This window comes from Empidonax traillii, unplaced genomic scaffold (genome assembly GCF_003031625.1).
Source record: "Empidonax traillii isolate 1590-97213 ecotype Southwest subspecies unplaced genomic scaffold, ASM303162v1 scaffold13:size3042203, whole genome shotgun sequence".
NCBI lineage: Eukaryota > Metazoa > Chordata > Aves > Passeriformes > Tyrannidae > Empidonax > Empidonax traillii.
In genome coordinates, this window is record NW_020955206.1 from 1903032 (window position 1) to 1921785 (window position 18754).

The 18754-nt window shown below is 48.7% G+C and overlaps 1 protein-coding gene across 2 annotated transcripts; it reads right to left on the reverse strand.

Annotated features, from left to right (window-relative positions):
• Positions 1–809: 809 nt before the first annotated feature.
• Positions 810–18720, reverse strand: KLHL36 (kelch like family member 36). Of its 2 annotated transcripts, none has more exons than XM_027890774.1 (5): positions 15082–15107; positions 14731–14812; positions 9960–11033; positions 8956–9113; positions 810–2820 (listed from the first exon to the last, which is right to left on the reverse strand). In XM_027890774.1, exons 2-5 carry the CDS (start codon positions 14788–14790, stop codon positions 2265–2267), a joined length of 1848 nt encoding a protein of 615 aa, XP_027746575.1. In that variant the 5' UTR covers positions 14791–14812; positions 15082–15107; the 3' UTR covers positions 810–2264. The 2 variants fall into 2 exon arrangements, with proteins under 2 accessions (XP_027746575.1, XP_027746567.1); XM_027890766.1 differs by lacking the exon at positions 15082–15107 and adding an exon at positions 18453–18720 and having other exon boundaries at positions 813–2820.
• Between the last annotated feature and the right edge of the window lie 34 nt (positions 18721–18754).

An 18754-nucleotide genomic window follows, 5' to 3' on the forward strand; every position in this document is an offset into this window, starting at 1 on the left:
GCTCACTGCCTGGAGGTGCAAATGGGAATCGTTTGTTCCTTCAATAATGGAAAAATCTTATGGCAACAAGTACGATCCCTTAGTGATAATCTGTGAGATACCCCACGCTCACCCACAGCCTCTGGTTTTGAAGGGACCATACAGACACCAGGGGAAACAAAGCTTGCTTTGATAAGTACTGAAGATACCTTTTATCAGTGCAATTAAGTTTAATGTCAGGAAGTCATAATTGTGTTTATCTACTCCCCATAAAATACCATCTTTGAAACCACTCCACGAACTGGATTTGGTCTTTTGCCATAGCTGCAAAAATGCAAAAAGTAACTTCATAGAATCACAGAATGGTTTGGGGTGGAAGGGACCTTAAAGCTCATCTTGTGTTCTGTTCCACCCCCTGCCATGTGCAGGGACACCTTCCACTGTCCCAGGTTGCTCCAAGCCCCATCCAACCTGGCCTTGGACACTTCCAGGGAAGGGGCAGCCACATCTTCTCTGGGCAACCTGTGCCAGGGCCTCACCAACCTCACAGGGAAGAATTCCTTCCCAATATCCCATCTAACCTCACCCTCTGGCAGTGGGAAGCCATTCCTCCTTGTCCTTTCTGACTGCCTGGTTTGGAGCATGATGCAGAAAACATGAATTAGCCAAATAAGTTCTATTTCTACTTCATATTGTTAAATTTAGCTCTTGCCTACTAAAATGTTTCCACCATTATCAATGCCAGTTCAAAATGATTAAAGGATTATTTCCTTCCAATTTGTCCAAAAGGAAAATCTCAGTTAAATCAATACACAAGTCAGACGGTGATGAACAGAATATTCTAAACTGGATTTATTGTTCCCAGACATTATGTAATACATAAACACATTAAAAGGGGGGCTAAATAACAAGCAGCCCAGTAACAGAAACAAAGCAAGTCTTTGAAATTTTTGTTCTATACTTACACATGAAAATGTCCCCAAAAGTTAAGTAGTTGTCAGTCAACATAGCAAGGATTTCAGATATAAAAAACCCCAAGCAACTTGTCAATGAGTTTGTCATAACCAAAGTGTTTGATTTTTCCTGGTTTTTTTAAAACTTGTTTTTAGGCTAGAAAATAATAACCATTACCTCATGCAGTGTACAAAGGCTTTAAAATAAATCCATTAATGCAAATGAAAGACTGACTCCTGAGGCTTTAAAAGAAAAAAAAATCAAAAAAAACCTCAAGGAGTTTCAAAAAATTAATTTCAACTCATTTTCTTAGCACTGAAGAAACAACCTGTAACTTTCTTCACTCCAGAAATGCATTGTTACCTCTTTCAATACACACATGTGCTTATAATAAATCTAAGAGTTCTTAGATTGACTAGAGCCTCAAACGAAATTAGGTGCAAAAATGTTTTCTTAGTGTTGTCCAATTACTGAGGTAAACAGTTGGGGAGGGGGGAAAAATAAAAAAGAGGGTAGCAGGATATCACCTGCAAGTACACCAGGTGGAAAAGAAGGCAAATCAGAAATTCGTGGAGAGGGAGACGGGAGAGAAGGACTGGGGAAGAAATAACAGCAACGATCAACAGCCGAACTTGAAACCAAAGCCCTTGAAATCCACTCAGCAGATCACCAGTTGCTGAAATAAACCGTGTTTATGAGCATGTCTGGCGAGCTGGGCTATGGGGAAGCTGGAATTGTGACAACAGTACAATAGTCACAATTCCAGCTGACTGCCTGCCTGACAATGCTGGGAATGCCAGTGCCGCTCCAACAGCTGCACCGCGTCCCGGCCAAGCCACGCAGAGACCAAAGATCATCACACGACGAGTTCCCAACGCCAACAACGGGGTCACAATCACAGAGCAGCAGCTTCTACAGTCAATAACAGAACATATGGCAAACAAGAGACTGAGTTAGCAAAATGTGGTATAAAAAAGTATAAAAGTTGTTTTTAAAAACTTCCTTAAAACGTCGATATAATACGATGTAGTGGAAATGCCATGAACCATGGAAGGAAAAGCCTAAGCCTTAACATTCGGGAGAGCAGCAGAACCTCTCTGGCCACATCACCCTTTGTATGGTAGAAGGGGAAGTTTTTGGTTTCTTTTGATGTTTCTACCTTAAACGTGAGTTTAATCCAAAAAAACCACATTCAACGGTACATTTTCTGAGGCTTCAGAAGGTGCCCCCTCCCCCCTGTTTAAAAAGGAAAAGAATTCAGGTTAGATAGAAATGACTAAATACAAGGTCCTTTTGGAGTCCACCATCCAGGGGTGGCTACCCAGGGGTAGTCATCTCCCTCGGTCTTGATGTTTTTTTGTTTTTGTCTTTTTCTTTTTGTCCTCTGTCTTGGGTTTCAGCGCGCAGACACACGCGGACACCCCGGCAATGGCTTTGGGCAAGTCCGTCCCTTTGCACCACTTGTTCTTCTCCTTGTCGTAAACCTGCACCGTCTTGGAGAAGACAGCCTCCTCCCAGCTGTACCCTCCGAGGATATAAATCTTGCCATCCCAAACTGCCACCCCGGACTCGCTGTTGGCCTGCAGCAGGGGAGCCACTCTGGTCCACTGGTTGCACTGGGGGCTGTAGGACTCCACGCTCAGGATGTCGAAGCGCGCCATGGTCTCGATGTTGTCGTCGCTGCCGCCGATGGAGTAGATGTTGTCCTGCAGGGTGCACATGCTGTGCCACCCCCGGGCCGTGATCATGGGCCTCTTCTCCTCCCACACGTCGGTGCGGTAGTCGTAGCACAGCAGGTTCTTCCTGTAGGGGCCGATCTGGTAATCGTGGCCTCCTGAAATGTACACGAACTCCTTGTACACCGTCCCGGCGTGGCCATAGGTGAACCTGGCCCGGGCAAACAGAAACACTCCAGCTTAGCACGTTCATGGATTTCATTGACACACAAGCGTTCGGCAGGGACTGGGACTAAAGGAGCGAATAAACAGTAATTAAAACAGAAGAATCCCTGATCCTGGGAGTTACCCGGTAACTACCCTCATTCTCGCACCGTCACCCTGCACTGCTGAGTGCATGAGTGATGGCATGACAACCACTTCGAAAGCATCCTCTTCATACCTACAGAGCACTAAGGTATGGCCATCACTTTTTAAGTGTGTCATACAACAGAAGTAACCCATCCTGCTCTAGCAGGCATGGCCTCCATTCTCACTTTCCTGCTCCAGTGCTTGGCTTGAATCAGTTTGAGAGGAAAAAATCCACAGCTCAGCAAGGGTTTCTATTACAGAAAGAGGAAACAATCATGACACCTCTCAGCTTCCTCAGTAGCGATTAACCAAGAGAAACCAAGAAGAAAACTACTGCTGCCTTCCCTTCCCACAGCTTCAGGACCATGGATCACATTCCTTACCCATGGGCGTTCACAGCCCGGTTCATTTGCAGTCACAATACATGTAGTGTCCTTTTCATGAGCCATCTGTCTGCTACCACTGCTGCTCTACAGACAGAAACTCCTTTGGTCACCTCAAGACAAGGCAACAGACCACAGTCAATCACGGATCAGAGTCCATGTTTGAAGTAAGAGAAAATGAGATGGTAGAACCAACATCACGCTGTTTCCAGGAGGCACAGAGAAAATGCCTTTGATCACCTACAATAAAGCCACTGCAAACCTAATTCTTCAGGCTTAACTTCACACTGGGACATTCCTGAGCAAACCCCTCTGAGCTCTCAGAAGTGGATTGCTAAGACGAGGACAGCCTCACCTTCTTTGAACATATCCTTCCTGCATGCTTTTTTTTCTCATTTGGGGGGGAGTTGGGGTGTCAAAAGGTGCAGCTGCAGCACCAGCCACAGCAAACTGGCTCACACAAAGAGCCCATATGATTTAATACCCATAGGGCTGCAGAGCAATGCACTCATCACACTGCTCTCATGAGCCTCTGCTACCATCCTTTGTAGTCAGGCACTCAAGACAACTCAACCTCTCCAGCAGACAAACCCACGTTGGCATTATTTTTGAACCATGTCTGAACACGCTGGAACTCCATGTGGAGAGAACCTTGAACTGCTTTTATTTCAGAGGGTAATAGTTTCTCTCAGCCACACAAATGGCATCATAATGCCTTCAACACACTCAAGTGCCAGCACTTTTGTGCCAAGGGAAAAGATGGACTAGAAAAGAAACCCCACATTTGCCCTGAAAGCACAACACTTCTGAGACAAGCTAAAAGGTGTTATTATTCTAGATGCCTACCGAAACCTCTGAGCCCTGTGTCTGAATCAGAGATTTTAATAGGTTACTGCTACAAGAAACAGAAAAATCCCTGACACGCTTAGGCTGACAATGCTGAGTGACCAGGACAGTCTGTTCAACTACAGGGGCTGGAGAACCAGCCGTGCAGACCTTGCACAGGTCACTTCAGAGCTGTTCTGCTTCTTTGCCAGTCAGGGAAAAGAGAGGAAGAAAAAAAAGAGAGGGCTAAGGCACAGTTATGGACTTTATCCAAAAAGGCAGCTCAGAATTTCCACGGCTCTCAATCTGCCTCACGCACCCTGGAAGCCCATAACTCACCCTGAGCACGTGCACTCGGCTCTCACACCTGCCAGGAATGCCACGGCAGGTGCAGTGCACTGAGATGCTGCTCTGCCTTGTCTGAGGTCTCTCCCAGACAGGAACCAGGAGTGGATGTCTCCAGTGGCTCCCGCTCTGGTTGTCAGTCCGTGTTTCTCTACGTATGCAGGAGTCTCGAAAAGTAAACTCTCAGTCTGGGGATGGGATGGACAACTTGAGTGCAGTTCATTTCGAACTGCAGGAGACTTTCAATCCACATCCAACCCCCAAGCTCCCTGGAGGCCCTGCAGTGCCCTCCACCGTGGAGGCAGGGACAGGTAACAGCGAGTTTGGAGGAATCAGAAAGAGGAGAGCGTGAGGCCACTGAGTCCAACAGAGAGCCTGGGGTTATTGCACTGCTGAGAGCAATCACATTACGTTCAGCATGTGGGAAAAAATTACTAAGTTAAGAAAAAACTTGAGTGGCCTTTGGAGAAGTAGGTTAAATGTTTCCCTACACTGGAATTCTGTATATGTAAGCAAGCAATAGCCATTGTCTCTCAAGCACAGGCATGCAGCCCAGCACAGGCAGCTGCAGAAAAAGCACTGTTGCTTTTCTTTTGCCTCAGTTCATGGCTGTGTCCAGGGAACAGCAACAGCTACAAGAGTTGTTTGACGGAAACAATCAGATCTGAAGCACCAAATCGACCATCAATTTGTTCTTTCCCAGTACAGGGCAATTACCCACTGAACTGTGCTAGAGATGTTTCACTTTGCCTGAATTCTGAAAGCTCATCCAAAATAGCTCACACCCAGCTTCACTTTCATAGGAACTGCATGAAATAGAGTGCACAGACTGAAAACAATCAATGCAGATCCTTTTTTTTAGAGAGGGGCTTTTCTAAACAAGCAACAGAACAGGCACTCGACACAGTGGGTCCAGACATCCTCCAGCAGAAAGCACTAAGTGTTTTGGCAGCTTTATCTACAAGAGTGGTCAGAAAAAAGCAGAGGCATTAAGGAGAAAGAAGATTTGGTTTTAACATCTGCTGAGCTAGTTGTCGATTTTGAATGACTTACCCAAATGCAGCACTGAAAAATTACAGCTTCTGACCCATTCAAACACTAGAAAATTTACCATTTATTTTCTTAACCAGAAGAACACTTGGCCTAACTCAGTAAAGCTCTGGGAATCCCCTGCTCCAACCAAAGTCCAGGTGAGCTGTGGTTGCTCTGAATCTCGAGGTCCACCTGTTGCAGCCCTGCGAGATTATTCATGACCCAACTGGCAGAGCAGATACCATCGCTCACTAACCTGCTCCAACACAGCTCCTCACACAACTGCTTTCAGTTGTTCTGCCAAACTTTAACCCAGGGCCACTCAATTAATTTCACTGCTGTCTGCAGCAGAGCTTTTTCATGGTCTGTTCAGGATGAGAACACACTGAACCAACTTCTGCTCTGCCAAACTTGTCAGCCACCGCTGCTCCCTGCCGGGCTAGAAACTATGGCAGAGACTGTTCCCAGAGAGCCTGGGAAAAGGGTCAAAAAGACAGCATTCTCTGAAGAAAGGGAAAGGTATCCCACACCCAAGGACCCTAATGAGCGTCAGGCAAAATACATTTCAGTTGTAGCAGACTTGGACCAGGTCCACCCTTTAGACAGCTTGGCTGAGCATCTGCCCTGAGAGGCTGTTTTCTCCTCCAGTAAGGCAGCATTAGTTCAGTCAAAACAGCTCAGCTCCTTCCAAGAAAGTGGTTAGAGAAAACAACCTGTTGTTCTGACCATGTAGGGTGGGAAGGAGGTGGGGGGAAGAGGAGATAAAAAAAGAGCTTGCAGAGCTCTTCCTCAGAGGAGCGTGACTGTGTGCAGCAACATGGACATGGGATTTGGCAGTGGTGAGAGCCATGTGTGTTCAAGGACACAAGCACTGCTGTTTCCCTGAAAATCTCCACACACATGGCACGCTCTAAGTGAAAAAACAAACCCATTTTCTGGATGCTCAGAGTAGAAGCTTTAACAAACAACCTCTGAGAGTCCCACCCCACACAGCTCGAGTCAGGCTACACAAGCCCACGCCCCAGAATGAGCTCAACGCATGCCTGCCACTCCAGGGAACAGCTTTCCAGGCAGTTGCTGACTTGGAGCAGTCAGGAACACCAAGAGAGGTGCAGCAGAGACTGCTTCTGGTGGCCATGCACCCAAGAGGACCAGAAGCACCAGCTGGTGTTCTCTTCAGAGGGAAGAAGACAGAAAAATGCAGGAAGTGAGGCAGCTATGGTGGGACATGTTGCCTCATCAGTCTATCAGGAAGCAGAGGATTGGAGCTTCTGGTGTCCTCAATATGAAAAGTCTTACTGCTGGAATCAAAGCATGAAGTGAGGAGAAAAACAGAGATCAGATTGGGAGTGCATTGAAGGGAAGACTGGAGTTCACAGCAGGAACTGTGGCCAGAATGTTTCTTCCATAGAACCATAGAATTGTTGGGGTTGGAAGGGACCTTAAAATTCATCTTGTTCCATGGACAGGGACACCTTCCACTATCCCAGGTTACTCCAAGCCCCATCCAACCTTGCCTGGAACACTTCCAGGGATGGGGCAGCCACAGCTTCTCTGAGCAACCTGTGCCAGGGCCTCACCACCCTTACAGGGAGGAATTTCTTTCTAATATCCAACACAAAGCTACTCTTTGTCAGTTTGAGGCCAGGCCCCCTTGTCCTGTCACTCTAGGCCCTTGTAAAGCATCTCTCTCTCCATCTTCCTTGTGGGCCCCTTCAGGTACTGGGAGGCCACAATTAGGTCATGCCAAAGCCTTCTCTTTTCCAGCCTGAACCATCCCAATTCTCTCAGCCTTTCATCATAGCAGAGGTGCTCTATCCCTCTAATCATCTTGGTGGCCTCCTCTGGATTCACTCCAACAGGTCCACTTGAAGTGCCTTGGGAAAGGGCTGCCCAGACTCCTTTCCAGCAGCCCCACACCACCCAGAGCCACTCCTTGCTGAGCTCGAGCAGTGGTCGTGTGTCAAAGGTTCCTGTTGCCCATCTCTGTGCTGATTTTTGCCTTTTGCAACCTGCATGACGTTCTTTTTTGCCTTATTCCTTCTGTGCGGGAAAATGGTGGTTGCAAACAATACACTGCCCAGCAGGAGAGTTCTCCAAAGGGAGAAAAAGGGCTGAAAAGACCAGAATTCCAAAGGTGCCAAGAGTACATTAAGATCTAACTAAAGACATACTAACATGCAAGAGCAGCTACATGGAAAAGTGGGAAACTATCTAGTTGACTACACCCCTGCATAAACACCTGAGCTGACAAGAGGACAGAGCAGCAGCATGAGAGGATGCAGAACAATTTATTTTGGATGCAGCAGTAACTTATCCAAGTCACTGTACAACCAGAGTAAGAGGGGGCTCTCCCCTAAGGGCGACTTTTGCCTCATCCAGGCAGACTTGCCAGACAATCCAATAAAAAATTAACATCCATGTGTCAAAGTTCACTTTAAATGCTGCAGCTGCAGAATTCCCCAAGCCAAGACACAGACAGCAGTAGGCACACAGAAACTTTTCAGACAGCTTACAGTCTGGGTGGGTTAAACCAACAGTGTAAACATCCCCCTGATCATTTATGAGTAAAACTATCCATACAGGATATATCCCAGAGGTGACCCCAATTAACAGAAGGATTTAGGACCTGAAGATACTCCCCTGCACACTGTGGTGTTGAGCCTCAGCTGCTGGATGTGCCTGTGTGAGCAGAAATAAAGCAGGAAAAGCATCCTGCCTGTGAAGAGCCCTCGAGCCCAGCTGTTAGACTGGATCAGCCTCGCATTGCAGCACCCGCCCAAAATAGAATTGGGCAACAGGCTTCTGTGCCTTCACTGGCTGCCTCTGGCTCTGCAGCTCTGCAGCTGAGGGAATCAGGGGAAAAAAAAAACCTGAACTCTCAAACCCAACTGCAGGAACCTGGTTTGTGATGCCACTGGGAAAGCCAGCACTGCTGCTGAAGTTGCAGGTTTCAGACATCATGAAAACACCATCCAAAGAGCCAGTATTCCTGTAATTCCCACAAATGTGAAATATCCCTAAAGCTGAGTAGCTGTTTGCAAATGAAATACTGTCAGACTATCCTTACAAAGCCACTGCTCCAACACTGATTCGAGACACCAGCAATGTCCTGTTTGCTGTCACCAGATAGAGCTGCAGTGCTAAAGCCTCTCAAAAGTAGAACAGCCAAGTTTTAACTCACACTGAGAGAGGGAGAGCTCACATTTGCCAGACTTATCTATTTGCAACAAAATGTGGTTTATCTGCAACAGCCAAACACCTTACAAGGAAAACCATCACACCGAGGTGACAAAGTAAGGCCAAAGAAATTATAAACACCTTTGATCAGGATAGGAACAGGGCTCACACAACCTCCCTTCACCTCCCTTCTTCAAACACAGGGAACTCTCTCCAAACACCCCTGTTACCTGGGCAGTCCTGCTATGTAGGTCCAGGAGTCCTTCTGAGGGCTGTAGGTCTCAACTGAAGACAGTGCCCCATTTTCATTCCTGCCACCAACAGCCACCAGCATGTCAGTGATCGCTCCCAGGTAGAAATCCACTCGCCGCTGTCTCATGGAGGCAACCTGGCAAAGCAAACAACACACTGACATCTTCCAGCATCTGGGAAGCAAGTGGCTTAAGGTATTTTCGTGTCTGAGGATAGGGTAGTTGCTTCTTCCCATTTATTTGGAAAGGAGAGCCACTGGTTTTGAGCATTATATTCAAAAAAGATTTGTTTTTCTACAGTAGCTTGTTACACAGCACCCATTTTCCAACAAGGGGACAACAGGAAGGATCTAAGACACAGACTACCCTATAAATGGTTGTGTTACACGGGCCTCCTTCCCAAACTCTGCAAGAAATATATTGGAATCACTCAGAACCACAGCTGAGCCACCCAGGATGACTGGTTGATACAGGAACCACGACTGGTTCCTACAGTAATCCACACAGCTGCAGGATTTCGCAGCAGGGCTGGAAGTGAAGAGCTTGTTCTAAGAGACATTTAGCTCAGAGACATTTGACAAGCGTCAGAGACATTTTCTTTTTATGTCAGACTCATTTTTGATTTAGTTGTACGTACTACTGCTTGAGAAAGATGAACTAAGCAATCACCTCTAAGTCCATTCCAACATTATTCCCAGAAGTGAGCTGCAGGTGGATGCTGATTCAGGAATTCCACTGATGAGATGCCCAAATCCCAAGTGAAGCTGAGTATCTGCCCCAAACACTTTTGCTGCTCGTATAACTTAAGAATTCGCACAAAGGACTCAAGTAGCTGCTTTTCCAACTTAAACAACTTGAATTTCCCCTGGCAAGCAGTGCCACGTTGACTATTTTAACGAGCCCTGCCCTTTCACCAAAAAAAGGAGAAAACACTCTAAACATTAAGGACTTTGAACAGAGAAATAATACAGCTTAAGTCTCACCTTTATCCACTGGTTACAGCGGGGATCATACCTATAAAGCAGATTTGACGCCGCATCCCCTCCATTGTCCCGTGAGAAGCTGCCCCCGGCTATGAAGATGAAGCCTCCCAGGACCGCAACGCAGTGGTGACTCCGCCTGGCAGGGAGAGGGGTCTCTGCCACCCACTGGCCCTTCCTGGTGTCCAGGAAGCAGGTGTCATCACAGAGCTCCAGGCAGCGCTCCGACACCTCCCCGCCCACGAAGAGCAGGCGCTCCTCGCAGGTGCGCAGGGCCGTGCGCTTGGTCTGCAGCACCGGCTGCGCCGTCACGTTGTTGTGGTAGTTCACCGCCTCCTCGATGAACCCCTCGCAGTTGGCTTCTTTGGGGAGCAGAGAACACACGGCGGGCTTGACTCGGTGCAGGAGGTCGCTCTTGGGGATCAAGGGAAAATGGATGTTGTCCAGGACCTGGTAAGCCTCGTTCTCCCGCTCCGGGTACTGGGTGAGCCACTGCAGGGCGGCCTGCAGCAGGTCATGCTCGCACTCCTGCTGCACGTTGCTGCTGTCCAGGTACTGGCACAGCTTCTGCAAGGAGATGTTCTGCAGGAAGTCCGGGGTGAAGGACAGCGTGCCGAAGTTCTGCAGGATGAAGGAGTCGATGTAGGAGTCGAGGCGCTTCAGGTTGTAGATGGAGGCCAGCTCCTGCAGGTACAGGTAGTTCTCCTCGCTGACCTCGTTCTCCAGGTACTCGCAGCAGAAGTCCACCACCTTCCAGATCTGCAGCAGGTGAGCTGTCTCCAGCACGTAGTCGATGTTGCCTCCATCCAAAGAGAGCTCGCTGCCGTACAGGAAATCCACCACGGCCTTGAGGCCGATGTAGGAGGCTCCAAAAAGCTCCACCTCCTTCTGGTGGGCCTCCCTCATGCCGATGGTGAACATGGAGTTGAAGTAGTCGCTGCACACGGCCAGGAGGTTCCGGTGGGCAGGGACTCGCTGCTCATCCACCACCAGGACGATGTCGCAGAAGAGGCCTCGGTGCCTCTGCTCGTTCAGGCTCTGCAGAACCAGACTGGAGTGGTCATCCCACCGGTACACCTGGAAAACACAAACAGCATCATCAGGGCAGGTGAGATCTCTACCAGGCTAAATTTCAGTCTGAAATGTATTGTCCCACTAAGTAGAGTCACCCATGAGACAGAGAAAGCTTTTTTTGTGCTGCGCGTTGGCATTTATCAAAAATTCTGACTTGAAACAGTTGGCAAGCAACAGAGTATGAGCCTGAGCTCCTCACCTTTGCTTTAAAAGGCCTATGGACACTTTGACTGCTTCCTACTCCACTTTTTTTTTTTTTTTTTAAATAATATTCTCCTCCCTCCCCCACAATGCTGTATTGAAACCCCCTCCCTGATGAGTTATACAGGCACGATTTTCTGAAACTCTTCCACTCATTGTCTCTGAGACATCTTGCTGACATTTCCTTTCTTCCTTGTCCCCCAAATGACTCCTTACAGAGTTCCCTCGGCTCAGCTACTCACTAAACATTTGGAGTGCGAGAGACACACGCAGCAGCACTCTGAATTTTCATTCAGCCCATGTATTGTTTGGGTTGGTGTTTGCTTGACAGCTACCCCCTCGTAAATCTTTCCAGAACTCTGCATTTCTAAGCTTGCTGGGGTAAAATCCCTCTCTTTCTTTCCATATTATTCCAGGCACACACACTGCACTCAGAAGCAATAGCTGTTTATTTATGTGCAAAGCCACACATGTGGATAACTTATTCCCACAAGAATTCTGCTTGCTTCCAGAAGCCGAGGTAGGTTTTGTTTTAATGAACATGACTAGATATTTTTCTTTTAAAGAAAGGGGAAAATGCCTTCAGAACACGTCCATTAAGTGCCCTCTTGGGATCCCTCTGGTCCAGACATTATTCCCACTGGCTCTGGACGTGCCACAGAGCTTTTTAGGCAACCAGCATTTGCCTCTTTCTCTCTTTCTCAGCCTTAAGATGAACTAAAATGGAAACATTTCATCCCTCAAATGTCCTGCAGAACACGAACTGAAGGGGCTGGTCACCCCAGCATGTCAAGTGCTGCTACTTTTAGGACCATCCTTTGGAGGAATTAAATGCTTGATGGCACAGTCAGTTACCTTGTGATCTCTCTTAATAAAAGCCAGGTTAAGTTAAACGCAAATACACAATTTTAATTACCAGACCAGGCAGAGTTGCAGAGCCTGTAAGAACACGTAGGAGAAATGAAAGGAGGTGGAATGGAAGCACATCCTTGTATCCAACCTCAGTCAGCTCTGAACGGTCCTGCCTGCAGGGCCCTGGGTCTTGCCCGGTCCTACACCCTCAGGCTGCATTCCCAGAGGTGACACCCTGAAAAGGTGTCCCAGTCCACATCTACATTGAACACAGTCCCACAGGTGACCTGACATCTCTTCAAGCCTCCCAGGCATTCCACCTTTCCTCCACCAAACTGTTGCTTCTCCTAGAAACTCTAATTATATGTGTGGCTTTCCTGGTTTTCCAAGCAGAAAGCACGTGATCACCACTGTCTGTCTAGGCCATTTACAGGTTGGCTAAATCATGGTGAGACCCTCCCTACACATCTGGATGGAAAAGATTTGAGTCCTACAGCCAAGGGGGTTTATTTGAGACACAAATTAACAACCAAATGTGCTGCTCTTAGTGTGGCATCCCAGTGGTTTCTCTGTATTTCCTTATGTTCTTTTCCAAACAATGGAGTCCCAGCTGCCAAAAATCCTGCTGTTGGAGTGACTCTGCACAGGCACACGTGCAGAGTTCAACCAATCTAAGTGAAGAGGCTTCAATAATTGTAAGTTTTCTGGGTCAAAACTCTTCAATTTGCCATATACTCATCAACCCCCTGAACTTTGAAAGTGATCTATGGCATAGGCAAAAAAATAACTTATGCTGAGGAATAAAACTGCCAGAGATCTGTAACAGGAAAAAATAAAGGTATAAGGACTGTAAAGGTTTTTATTTGTTTTTCTGAGGCTGAGAAAAGCTGGTATCCTACAGGAGTCCAAGCAGAAACCAGGGCATGGAGGAGGTAGGAGGAAGAATAAATATGGCAGAGGATAAACCACACTTCTGTGGCAACTATGAACCAAGGACAGTGGGTGAACAGGCAGTAAGTAACAACTTGCAGCCCCCTGTCCTGAATCTGACTCATGGGGGACAGTTATTGGATTGAACCAAAACCATATTCCCCTCTCACCCCTGGAAACTGGCTGATCATTTCCCTCTAATATTCCGTAATACCACCATCACGCATAACAAGATTACACGGGAATATAAGATTTGCCAGAGATCCCTATTTACAGAGCTGGACGTTGAGTCAGCAGCATAATCCTGACCGCAAATACTCCCGACAACTTGTGCTCCTGAAATCCCTGTTGCCATGTGGAACTGCTGCTCCTTCAGAAATCAGGCGTGGAACCATCACCCCCTGGCACTGGATGGACTCGAATGCATTAACATATTTCACCCACTTAGCGAGTCCATTCAGGGAGGAACTTACAGGAGCTGAGAGCTGCACATTCCAAAACCAAGACTAATTTTACACTTGACATGAACATCTTTCTCAAGCTATTTATATTCTGTAGAACAGCTTTAGCATTATCTAGTAATTCTAAGTTTAACAGATAGTGACAGCTGCTGTCTAAGCAAGAAAATAAAACAATGCTGTCAAGTTAATTAATTTTTAATGTGATGAATTATCATTACATTCAGACAAAACCATTTAAGTGGCAGACAGGATCAGCACTCAGGGAAAGATTATATTGGTAGGGATGCATTTAAAAATTAGTCTTATTTATCTTTTATCAATTGTATTAGAGTAGTATTTTAACTTCTTTTGGCTTCAAAGATCTAATTTCCCTCAGACCCTTAATGCAGTACTGCTGCTCGTCAGTGGTGCAAAAGAAAATGAGATCTGGCTCATTCAACTTATGTAAGACAGACACAGGCACTGAAAAGTTTCTCTTTTCCAGATGTTTTTGGCAGCACAAAGTACTTGCTCTGCAGCTCCTGTTACCCAGAGCCTGCCCTGCAACAGAAAAGCAGCTTGCACTGGTATGAAACAAAGTGAACACAGGAATTACAGCTGATATTAACATCTGACAAATCACCCTGAAGACCTGCATAAAGAGCTGCCTGAGATGGATTTCCGAGAATTCACAAATAAAACCAACGCATTTGTGCAGGCAGATTTGATACAGAGAAAACTGACCTCACAAGCCTAAGAAACGACCACGAATTCTATGAGCTCACTGGACCAACCACTGTTTGCAGGATCAAGGCTCCCATCACGTACAAAATCAAGACTGAACCTGAAGAGCAATCCCAGCTTTGCTCCTCTAACAAGCTTGGATTTTACGAGACAGATCAGTACAAAAATTACAAAAATTCCCCAAATAAACACATCACATTTAATGACTGAATTTTTGGTACAGAGAAACTAGTGTGCTGCAGTGATGTGGGTTTCTAAGCTATGAGTCACGATTAGCAGATGCCCATTTGCTGCTGCTTTTTTTTTTTTTTTTTCCCCAGTTACTAGGCAGCAACTTCTTCCACCAAAAATATTTGAGCAGGTAAACCACCGCTTCCATACCTCTTTATAAAAGCTCAGAATATTCACAATCCTCGAAAAATCAGCCCATTCAAAGGAGACCCTCTGCCCTTACCCCTCCCCTCCCCCCCGCCCCTCCTTGTTGTTACTGCAACTCGATTTTTTTTTTTGGTAGCAACAGAAATCGTACGAACCTTTGAGGATTCGCTGATCTTGTGCGGGCGGCAGATCCTGCTCTGCCGGGTTCCCTCCATGACCGGTCGAGCCGCAGCACTCCTGCAACAAAGGCACAGGAGATGTTACCAGTTACCAGCCCCTTCAGACCGCTAAAAAAACCCACCCATTTTGAGCTGAATAACGAGACCGGCACGATCTAATCTGCAGTTTGGGAATGCGCGAGTTAAAAAATTACGGGTTTTTCGCCCCTTGATGGTGCTCCCTGGTGTTGTCAGAGGTCGGCGGTGTCAACAAGCTGGGTGTGCGGCGGGTCCAGCCCAGCCCAGCCCAGCCCAGCGCGGTGCTGAGCGAGGCCGGTCCGTACTCACCGCTGGTGCCCGGGGCCGGCCGGAGCCCCCCCGGGCCGCGCTGACCGACCGGCCCCGGCCCCGCTCCGGCGGCTACATCGGCTGGGGGAGGAAAAAAATCCGGGCGGAAAAAAAGAAAAAAAAAAAAGGCGCGGGGAAAACAAAGCAGGGATAATTTCCAGCAGGCAGAGGCTCCCTCGCCCCGGGCCCGGGGCAGGAAATGCCGGCGGGGCGGGACCGGAGCGGGGCCGGGAGGAGCGGGGGAGGCTCCGGGGCGGGGCGGGGGAGGTGCCGGGGACCCGCGGTAGGGGATGCGCTGCGGGCCGGGGATGCGCGGACTGGACACTCCGGGGCTGTTCCCTGCCCCAGGCCTGGGGATGCGCGGATCGCACATCCCGGAGCTGTTTCCTGCCTGCAAGGCGAGGCCCAGGTACCAATAACGGAGCGGCCGAGGGTACCGGTGCCAGGGGCATTTGCTGCGGGGAGCACAGTGTGTTTGTACAGCTCTGCAGTGGGTGCGGGGGTGTGCAGTGAGGTGCGGCGAGAAGCCCCATTGCCATCTCCTCTTGCTTACCTGGACATGGAACTGCCTGACCTCGAAAAAGCACCTCCCCAGCAGCACGTGCTGCTTTGGGGCTTTTCCTCAATGATTACGGCCCGGGAGGCTTAAAAATTAATAAAAACCCCCTTGGTAAGCAGCAGGCTGCCCCGTCTCGGAGGTGAAGTAAGAAGCAAAAACACTGTTCTCAAACCCACCTGGTTCCGTTTCAGTGCAATGGTCCCCAACACACCACCACAAGTGAAAAAGTCCTTTGCCAACTCAGCACTCCTGGGTATCTTCCAGAGGTTATCTCCAGCAGAAGGCTATACGTGTCCAAGCTCCATGTGCTGTCACCAAGGACAGCCCAGCTTGGACACGTGTCCCAGGTGGTGGCGGGGCAGCTGTTGCTGGCAGAAGATGATGTGTATGGAGTGTTAAACCAAGGGAGTGTGCCGGGGCTGCCTGGGTGTCAGCACCTCCACCTGCCCTGGCCTTATCTCACCTCCACTGCAGGTACCAGACAGCTCTGCCAGTTCCTCAGACACCCCTGAGGAACCAGAGGTGATGATGGGCTTCTACTCATCTAATTGATTTTTAAGTCTGAAGATGAGAAGCATTTTCTTAGCTTCTGTAGCCCTTGTGACCATGGGGACCCAGGATAAGAACCCTCAACACCTCAACTGTCCGAGTAAAATCCTACTTGCTTGATAACCCTAATGCTGTGATCCAGAAATTGTGAACCCTAATGCTGTGATCCAAAAATTCACATCAGCCTCTTCCTGACAGAGAGTATTATTCTCTCCATTAATTTCTCTGCTCCTGCACAGAAAAGATGTAGATGGAGGAGCAGGACTGGGGACGGACATATGGAAAGATTAGAAAAGAAGGAAAGAGAGGAGATGGCAAAGAGCCAAGGCTGCAAGGCACTAGCAGGGATGCATTTTAGGATAAGGATAAGACTCTTGGGAGTCCTTGGCTGTGCAGAACCACCCTGTTTGCTCAGCTGCCTCCAAGTATTCTGAACTTCATTGTACAGCCTGGACAGCTGAAGGTCAGTCCAGATTCACAAGACTTCACGCCTGCTGGAGATGTTTTTTTTAGGAAGTCCATAAGTCCTCACTTTCTCTGTTGTCTGTGTTTCCCCTCTGAGGGCTTCTGTGAGAAGGACAGATTCTTCTGCCAGGCCAGTGACATCTTCCTGCACAGATGAAAAGACCCATGTGCTGTAGGTCTCAAAATTCCCACATGACAAGCAAATCAGAGCTTACCAAAGCCAGAAATGTAGGTAATTTTCCCTCTCCAGTTACTGCCTGATGAAACTGAGCACAGTATTTATTTCTCCATGCCTTAAAGGAAAAAAAAAAATCAATGAAAAATTGTCAAAGACAGGGAAGAGAAGCAAAGAGAAGAGGTTTGGTCCCACAAGGAAGATGTGCATTTTACTAAGGTTTGAGTCTGGCACTGAAAAATGTAAGGCACAAAGTCCCCAACGAAGAGAATTCAAATGCTCCAGTCACTGGGTCACAGAGACCTGCGTGAGGGTGAGGATTTCTCTTCCTCAGGAGAATGACATTGGAGTCACCCACCTCTGCTCCAGGAAACATCCTGAAGGGAACAAGGACAACCAGCAGCTGTTACAGGTATAAACAGCAGCAAGTGCCAATGGATGAGAAATGCAGACTACAAAAAAAACACATTTAGGAGCAGATAAGGGTCAGCATAAAGGCTTTTTAAAAAATGAAAGCGTTCCTAAAAACAGTTCCAAAAGAAGATCAATATAAATTCAGAACTATTAATGTGTGGTTATATTATAATCTAGAGCCTGCAGCCTACAGATACCAAGTGTGATTCACCCAGTGTCCTACACTTGTACTGACTTCAGAGATATTTCTCTCTTCTCTATGACCTCATCCACATCAGAGAGGCACTGCAGCAATTCATGTGTTTTGGCCCTGGTGCTCCAGAAGCCTCACGTCATCCAGGGGCTGGAATGGAGCTGGAAGAAGCTGCGTGCAGGACTGTGGCAGTAAAGGGTGTCTGACAGTCAGTGCCTGCTCTGGAGATCTTGTCCCTTGAGATGTCTGACAACAATCAGTAATTGTGTGGTAATGAGTTTTCTTGCTGCTCAGCCTTCACATGGAAAACACTGATGGGAAATAAACAATGAACATCCCCTGCAAACTTTAAAAGAAACAAAATGGGATACTTTTTAATCGTGGAATATAGTTTTTATTGAATTTGCAAATCCAGACCCCCAAGTTTAGGGTTATAAACCCACTAACACGCCCAAGGACTGGTTTGTAAAACTCCGGTCCTTGGGCACAGCGTCATCTGTTGATGTTTATTTCCAGGCGGGTTCAGCAAAGCAAAGCCCTATCTCTATTTCTGCGGGACTGAAACGCAGCCTTAAGGCAACGCTTCTGCCTGACAGCCCGCATTTCCCAGGAGCGCAGTGACTCGGGGAGATGAGGGAATGTTCATGGGCCGCGCAGGGAGCCCGGCAGGGGGAGATCGCTGCATTGAAACGGGCTGAACACACTGACACACAGAGACATGGAAACACCGACACACACAGAGACACCAACACAGACACACACTGACACACACACACAGACCCAGCGACCCAGCAGCGGGGTGTCCCCACGCCAAGTCACCCCCCCCAGACCCCGTTGGAGGCCGGGGACACCCGCAGGGACGGAGCCGGGGCTGTTCCCCGCTCCCCCGCGGCGGTGCGGGGATGCTCGGGATGCTCGGGGCGCTCGGCCCGGCGGTCCCCGCTGCTCCGCGGCCCCCATCGCGCAGCCCCGGCCCGGAGCCGCCCCCGCCCGCCGCCCCCTCGCCCCCCGCTCACCTGCCCCTCTCTGCGCTACCTCCCGAGCGCCCGGCCCGGCTCCGCCGCCGGCGGCTGCTCCATCCCGGGCGCCGCCTCTGCCTCCTTCCTCCTCCCGTCTGTCAGGGGCTGGGAAAGCATCGGGGGGCTGGAAAACCGGCGGCGGCCGCAAAAGGCATCCCTGCGGCGGGTCGGGCCCCTCCGGCGGCGCCCCCTGTGCCCGGGCTCTATTGCATCACCGCGATCCCCCCGCGCCGGGGCCGGGCCGGGCCGGGCGGGGCTGGGGGGCCAGGGGCAGGACCAGCCGAGCCATTGGCGGCGGC